Below are 8532 nucleotides of genomic sequence, written 5' to 3' on the forward strand. Positions count from 1 at the left end.
GTTCCATTTGGGATACACATAATGTCTTGGTCTGGCCAATGGGCTTCCGGGAGGACTCACGTATCCTCGTCATCAGAGCGTGGTTGCAGCCTTTCTTCGTCCTCGGTTTGTCCCGCTGTCGGTCCGTCTGTGTCGTCCCTTCCTCCCCGGGACAGGGGACCTACCAGAGGGTCTTCACCTGGGGGAGAGGGACATGTTTTAAACCCTCTGTAGTGTGGGACAAGGCCCTGTTCCCTACATTCTAGGGCCCTACTTTGTGTAACAGTTTAACTTTATGGCGTCCCCTCGCCCTGACCCGGGCGCGAACCAGGGACCCTCTTGCACACATCAACAACAGTTACCCACGAAGCGTCGTTACCCATCGCTCCACAAAGGCCGTGGCCCTTGCAGAGCAAGGGGCAACACTACTTAATGTCTCAGAGCAAGTGATGTCACCGATTGAAAGGCTATTAGCGCGCACCACCGCTAACTAGCTAGCCATTTCACATCCGTTACATTTGGACCCGATAAAATCAGTGCCTAGTCCTAAATCAGGATGAGTGTAAATGTACACGGAGTGGACAAAACATTAAGAACACCTGAATATTGAGTTGAACTGCCCTTTGACCTCAGAACAGCCTCAATTCATCAGGACATGGACTCTACAAGGTGTTGAAAGCGTTCCACAGGGATGCTGGTCCATGTTGACTTCAATGTTTCCCACAGTTGTGTCAAGTTGGCTGGATGTCCTTTGGGTGGTGGACCGTACTTGATACACACAGGAACAACGGTTGAGAGTGAAAAACCCATCAGCGTTGCAGTTCATGACACAAACCGGTGCCCCTGGCACCTACTGTACTACCCCGTTCAAAGGCGCTTAAATCTTTTTTGACAATCTGTCATCTGTCTCAAGGCTTAAACATCCTTCTTTAACCTGTCTCCAAACCCCCCCTTCATCTACACTGATAGAAGTGGATTTAACAAGTGACATCAATAAGGGATCATAGCTTTCACCTGGATTCACCTGGTCAGTCTATATCACGGATAATAGCACGTGTTCTTAATGTTTTGTACACTCAGTGTATATTATATCCTGGAATGCTCAATTCCCCCCCCCCCCCCAAAAAAAACATTGAAAAATATTGCAGGTACCCAAGCACTCGGGGCACTATAGGGAATGTGGTGTCACGGTGTACTAGACTTTAATTTTTATTTTATTTCACCTTTATTTAACCAGGTAGGCCAGTTGAGAACAAGTTCCTATTTACAACTGCGACCTGGCCAAGATATGACTCCATAGGAGTCCATACAACTCCATGAACTAACTAAAGTTAACGTGCATCAAACCAACCACACGCAGGCTCGTCATGTGTCAAGAGTTATTGATCATATTCATTACATTTTTTTGTCATTTAGCAGAGCGACATACAGGAGCAATTAGGGTTTAAGTGCCTTGCTCAAGGGCACATCGGCAGATTATTCACCTAGTCTGCTCGGGGATTCAAACCAGAAACCTTTCGGGTTACTTGCCCAACGCTCTTAATAATCACTTGGCTACAACAGGGTCAGGGCAGTGGTCACGTTGATATAGTAGCACAACTCATCATCATCATCATCACACTGTAGCTTTAAACAGCAGTGGTAGACCAAATTACATTCTAGACCAGGGGTGCCAATTTACCCCATCATTTCTTCTGTGTGCCAGGTTACGGACAGACGATCTGTGTGCCAGGTTACGGACAGACGATCTGTGTGCCAGGTTACGGACAGACGATCTGTGTGCCAGGTTACGGACAGACGATCTGTGTGCCAGGTTACGGACAGACGATCTGTGTGCCAGGTTACGGACAGACGATCTGTGTGCCCGTTTATGATTTTCATGGGTGCATTTTACAACTAATTGTGCCTATTGAATATCTAATTGCTCACAAACGGCAGAATTCCGTAGCTCGCTAAACAGAGGCGCTGACCATTAGCAGCACAGGTTTGATCTTGAAACACAGATTCTCTTGGTGAATGATAAGTGACATTTTAACCACGGGGCAGGTAATCTTACCTTTGTGAATCCTTTATGTTTCCCCACCATAGCGGTGGGGGGTGGGGGGCACCGTCAGTTATAATAGCGAATAGGTTTTTAATAAATCGACATCTCCTCTCCTCAAAATGATCTGTGAAGGCTTTTGCTGCATCTATTAGTACCAGACAAGGCAGTTCCTCGCGTACCTGCTCGCGTACCTGCTCGCGTACCTGCTCGCGTACCTGCTCGCGTACATGCTCGCGTACATGCTCGGAGTCACAGTATCTTACGACAACTGTCAATCACATCCCCTCTCATCAAGAGCCACACTAAACAAATAAAACGAAAAATAGTTAACGCTACAGTTTGCAGCTCCTTGACATTTTCAACCATCTCGGGTAACGCACCTTTCAACAGTTCTGGCAGACAAAGGCAGGTCAATTTATCTTTAAAATGATTGTGTCTTTGTTGGGAAAACCATCACATGAAGCCTGCGAAGATATTTATTTTCTGATGACATTTTACATCCTCCTGAACCTTTTAAAAATAAAATACTCGCTAGCCGTTAGCCGCTAGCCATGTGAAAACAAATCTCTCATTTTCAGTGCTGCCTTGGTTTTTGAATTTGGCCGTAGAGGAGGGTCGTCTTGCGCTGAACTAATAATATGAAACTCCTGGAAAATCATGAAAGCTGTGCTTCCAACTTTGTGTTCAACAGTTCGGGGAAGGCCCTTTCCTGTATCAGCATGACAATGCCCCCGTGCACAAAGCGAGGTCCATATTGAAATGGTTTTGTCGAGATCGGTGTGGAAGAACTTGACTGGCCTGCACAGAGCCCTGACCTCAACCTCATCGAACACATTTGGGATGAATTGGAACGCCGACTGCGAGCCAGGCCTAATCGCCCAACATCACTGCCCGACCTCACTAATGCTCGTGGCTGAACGGAAGCAAGTCCCCCACAGCAATGTTAAAACATCTAGTGGAAAACCTTCCCAGAAGAGTGGAGGCTGTTATAGCAGCAAAGGAGAGGACCAACTACATATTAATGTCCATGATTTTGAAATGAGATTTTCAACGAGCAGGTGTCCACATACTTTTGGTCATGTAGTGTATCGTATCTTATACTGTGGTAGAACCTTACAGTCAGTCATACCAGTGGAGATGGAAGCAAATGTAAGTGGTGTAAACTGCATCTATCACCAATAGGTTGTTGAGAGATCTACATCACTTGGGAAGTCGTACATCGATCATCGATTACCTCCAATCAGAAATAAGGATTCAGCACACATGACCAACCATGTGGTAGACAAGTAAATTACACTGTAAATGTTTTCTAGAAAGATTCCCCTCTAAGCAGGACTTACCTTCTGTGTGTATGGAGTAGGTTTTGAAAGCAGTGCTGAGCTGGGCTTTCTCGAGCAATCTGAGTAGCTTCTCTGGTGGACTCCTGTCCCATCGTTTCCGCTCTCTGTTATCTAGGGGTGTGTCAAGCATTATTTCAGTGTCTATCTAGGGGTGTGTCAAGCATTGTTTCAGTGTCTATCTAGGGGTGTGTCAAGCATTGTTTCAGTACCTATCTAGGGGTGTGTCAAGCATTGTTTCAGTACCTATCTAGGGGTGTGTCAAGCATTGTTTCAGTACCTATCTAGGGGTGTGTCAAGCATTGTTTCAGTACCTATCTAGGGGTGTGTCAAGCATTGTTTCAGTACCTATCTAGGGGTGTGTCAAGCACTGTTTCAGTACCTATCTAGGGGTGTGTCAGGCATTGTTTCAGTATCTATCTAGGGGTGTGTCAAGCATTGTTTCAGTACCTATCTAGGGGTGTGTCAAGCACTGTTTCAGTACCTATCTAGGGGTGTGCCTGGCCTGTCTCAGTGAGAGTACCTGCATACCTGAATGTGTCTGGCCTGTAGTTGCCAGACTTCCAGAGGAGATGAGGTCTGTGTTAGCCAACACCTGTAGAGCTGTGTCTGAGGGGCCTGGGGCCCACTGTCTACGAGGGCCACGCTGCTCTCTACTGGTGCTGCACTCAGCAGGGGCCTCAGCAGGGACCACACGGGACTCCAGACCTGTATGAAGACATGATCAACTTCCTTATATATACACTGCTCAAAAGAATAAAGGGAACACTTAAACAACACAATGTAACTCCAAGTCAATCACACTTCTGTGAAATCAAACTGTCCACTTAGGAAGGAACACTGATTGACAATAAATTTCACATTCTGTTGTGCAAATGGAATAGACAAAAGGTGGAAATTATAGGCAATTAGCAAGACACCCCCAATAAAGGAGTGGTTCTGCAGGTGGTGACCACAGACCACTTCTCAGTTCCTATGCTTCCTGACTGATGTTTTGGTCACTTTTGAATGCTGGCGGTGCTTTCACTCTAGTGGTAGCATGAGACGGAGTCTACAACCCACACAAGTGGCTCAGGTAGTGCAGCTCATCCAGGATGACACATCAATGCAAGCTTTGGCAAGAAGGTTTGCTGTGTCTGTCAGGGTAGTGTCCAGAGCATGGAGGCGCTACCAGGAGACAGGCCAGTACATCAGGAGACGTGGAGGAGGCCGTAGGAGGGCAACAACCCAGCAGCAGGACCGCTACCTCCGCCTTAGTGCAAGGAGGAGCACTGCCAGAGCCCTGCAAAATGACCTCCAGCAGGCCAGATATATATATATATATATACACACACACAGTCGTGGCCAAAAGTTTTGTTGAATGACACAAATATTAATTTTCACAAAGTCTGCTGCCTCAGTGTCTTTAGATATTTTTGTCAGATGTTACTATGAAATACTGTAGTATAATTACAAGCATTTCATAAGTGTCAAAGGCTTTTATTGACAATTACATGAAGGTGATGCAAAGAGTCAATATTTGCAGTATTGACCCTTCTTTTTCAAGACCTCTGCAATCCGCCCCTGGCATGCTGTCAATTAACTTCTGGGCCACACTCTGACTGATGGCAGCCCATTCTTGCATAATCAATGCTTGGAGTTTGTCAGAATTTGTGGGTTTTTGTTTTTCCACCTGCCTCTTGAGGACTAACCACAAGTTCTCAATGGGATTAAGGTCTGGGGAGTTTCCTGGCCATGGACCCAAAATATAGATGTTATGTTCCCCGAGGCACTTAGTTATCACTTTTGCCTTATGGCAAGGTGCTCCATCATGCTGGAAAAGGCATTGTTCGTCACCAAACTGTTCCTGGATGGTTGGGAGAAGTTGCTCTCGGAGGATGTGTTGGTACCATTCTTTATTCATGGCTGTGTTCTTAGGCAAAATTGTGAGTGAGCCCACTCCCTTGGCTGAGAAGCAAACCCACACATGAATGGTCTCAGGATGCTTTACTGTTGGCATGACACAGGACTGATGGTAGCACTCACCTTTTCTTCTCCGGACAAGCTTTTTTCCAGATGCCCCAAACAACCGGAAAGGGGATTCATCAGAAAAAAATTCCTTTACCCCAGTCCTCAGCAGTCCAATCCCTGTACCTTTTGCAGATTATCAGTCTGTCCCTGGTGTTTTTCCTGGAGAGAAGTGGCTTCTTTGCTGCCCTTCTTGACACCAGGCCATCCTCCAAAAGTATTCGCCTCACTGCGTGCAGATGCACTGTTTCAGCCTGCTGCCATTCCTGAGCAAGCTCTGTACTGGTGGTGCCCCGATCCCGAAGCTGAATCAACTTTAGGAGACGGTCCTGGTGCTTGCTGGACTTTCTTGGGCGTCCTGAAGCCTTCTTCAACACAATTGAACCGCTCTCCTTGAAGTTCTTGATGATCCGATAAATGGTTGATTTAGGTGCAATCTTACTGGCAGCAATATCCTTGCCTGTGAAGCCTTTTTTGTGCAAAGCAATGATGGCGGCACGTGTTTCCTTGCAGGTAACCATGGTTGACAGAGGAAGAACAATGATTCCAAGCACCATCCTCCTTTTGAAGCTTCCGGTCTGTTATTCGAACTCAATCAGCATGACAGAGTGATCTCCAGCCTTGTCCTCGTCAACACTCACACCTGTGTTAACGAGAGAATCACTGACATGATGTCAGCTGGTCCTTTTGTGGCAGGGCTGAAATGCAGTGTAAATGTTTTTTTGGCGATTCAGTTAATTTGCATGGCAAATAGGGACTTTGCAATGAATTGCAATTCATCTGATCACTCTTCATAACATTCTGGAGTATATGCAAATTGCCATCATACAAACTGAGGCAGCAGACTTTGTGAAAATTAATATTTGTGCATTCTCAAAACTTTTGGCTACGACTGTATATATATAAAGTCTGTTTTTCACACTACATTCTCATGTTTCAGTGAGACGGCCTATCTAGGGGTGTGTCTGGCATTGTGTCAGTACCTGAATAGGGGTGTGTCAAGCATTGTTTCAGTATCTATCTAGGGGTGTGTCTGGCATTGTGTCAGTACCTATCTAGGGGTGTGTCTGGCATTGTTTCAGTGCCAATCTAGGGGTGTGTCTGGCATTGTGTCAGTACCTATCTAGGGGTGTGTCTGGCATTGTGTCAGTACCTATCTAGGGGTGTGTCAGGCATTGTTTCAGTATCTATCTAGGGGTGTGTCTGGCATTGTGTCAGTACCTGAATAGGGGTGTGTCAAGCATTGTTTCAGTACCTATCTAGGGGTGTGTCAGGCATTGTTTCAGTACCTATCTAGGGGTGTGTCTGGCATTGTTTCAGTACCTATCTAGGGGTGTGTCAAGCATTGTTTCAGTATCTATCTAGGGGTGTGTCTGGCAAAAAAAAAAAAAGAGTTTTTCACACAAGGACACTTTTACCATGAGGGGCTTAAAGGACTAGTCCTACATGGAGAGACAGGATGGATTACAATGTTTAGTTGAATTCAAATGAATCTCACAGAAACACAGTAATTCACAGGTTACGACTGTTAATTACCACTCTACCGCGTAATATATAGTAAATACGTAGTAGTTTGTGTATATATGTATATATATATATGTATATATACACACACACCGTAAAATAAAGTGTTACCATATTTGCATTGGTATGTAAAGAATAACAGGTTTATAAATTGATGATAAATGATGTTTAATTTCCTACTAAACCTGCTCGTCTTCACACTAGGACCCTGCAGTTCAATCTCACTATGAAATGAATAATAAATCTGAATGGGTCTTAAATCGTCTCCTTACCCTCCAGGGTAGAGCCTGTCATGAGGGTCTTCTGCCCCAGGAGTGAGGCGACCTTCTCCCCCTCCTCTCTCCTCCATCTCCCTGTTCTCCTCTCCGACTCCTACAGATCCAGAAAGCAACATAAGGAATCAGAAACATACCACAGACACATACCACAGAAACATACCACAGACACATACCACAGGCACATACCACAGACACACAGACAGAGACAGGCAGGCAGGCAGGCAGGCAGGCAGGCAGGCAGGCAGGCAGGCAGACACACAACCCTCTGCAGGAGACTGTCATGGGGTCACCTCCCACTCACAGACACACAGACACACAGACAGAGACAGGCAGGCAGGCAGGCAGACAGGCAGACAGGCAGACAGGCAGGCAGGCAGGCAGGCAGGCACACAACCCTCTGCAGGAGACTGTCATGGGGTCACCTCCCACTCACAGACACACAGACAGACAGACAGACAGGCAGGCAGGCAGGCAGGCAGACACACAACCCTCTGCAGGAGTCTGTCCCACTCACAGACACTGCAGCTGGGCTGTTGGAGAATAACACTCGGTGCTGAAGTATGGTCAATTCTACATTTGATCACAATGTATTTTCTTTACCCTGATAATAATACACGTCGCTGATTGATGTGCTGCTGTGTTGTTTTTTTATGGTATGCTAGATGTGTTTTATTTCTACTAAATGTCTTGGTAAGTCATGGTATTTAACAAACTTTAAAATTTACTTTTTTTTCTTAGGAGAGATTGGCCTGCGCACAGCAGCAGCTCCATATTGTTTTGATTGACAGTTCTGGTCGCCTGTACGTTAGTGCCTCTTCAAGAAACCTTATGTCTTTACAGACCAGTAAAATGCCCGTTCATATCTCCAGAGAAGAAGGTTTCCTGTCGGCGTTTTTTAAAAGTAAAACGTTGTGTAGCTTACCCTAACAGACAGACTTGCTATATACTTTCACATTCCATTATGTCTGAAAAGGGTCATCGAAAAAAGGCTACTGGTTGCCTACTGTAATATAGAGCTGTCTAACCCGTGCTCGCAAGACTGACCCAAAGATACCGCTGTATCCCGAAGGTGGTGCCATGAATAGGCTAGGATATTCTACTTCCCAACAGACCGAAGACTGAACACACACTTGCATCATTAGCAAAGAGACCGAGCAAGCAGAGAGAGAGAGAGAGAGAGAAAGAGAGAGAGAGAGAGAAAGAGAGAGAGAAAGAGAGCGAGAGAGAGAAAGAGAGCGAGAGAGAGAAAGAGAGCGAGAGAGAGAAAGAGAGCGAGAGAGAGAAAGAGAGCGAGAGAGAGAAAGAGAGAAAGAGAGAGAGCGAGAGAAAGAGAGAAAGAGAGCGAGCGAGAGAAAGAGCGAGA

The 8532-nt window shown here is 45.9% G+C and overlaps 1 protein-coding gene across 4 annotated transcripts in view; it reads right to left on the reverse strand.

Moving 5' to 3' along the window:
* The window catches only part of nek3 (NIMA related kinase 3), a 47510-nt gene that overhangs the window by 9098 nt on the left and 29880 nt on the right, over positions 1-8532 (reverse strand). For all 4 annotated transcript variants that reach the window (XM_055880780.1, XM_055880781.1, XM_055880782.1 and 1 more), the window contains 4 exons: positions 7164-7263; positions 3892-4068; positions 3364-3474; positions 61-178 (listed from right to left, as the gene is read on the reverse strand). In XM_055880780.1, the coding sequence (XP_055736755.1) occupies positions 61-178; positions 3364-3474; positions 3892-4068; positions 7164-7263 (506 nt within the window). The remainder of the gene's footprint in view (positions 1-60; positions 179-3363; positions 3475-3891; positions 4069-7163; positions 7264-8532) is intronic.

The sequence above is a fragment of the Salvelinus fontinalis genome, chromosome 24 (genome assembly GCF_029448725.1).
Source record: "Salvelinus fontinalis isolate EN_2023a chromosome 24, ASM2944872v1, whole genome shotgun sequence".
Lineage (NCBI taxonomy): Eukaryota > Metazoa > Chordata > Actinopteri > Salmoniformes > Salmonidae > Salvelinus > Salvelinus fontinalis.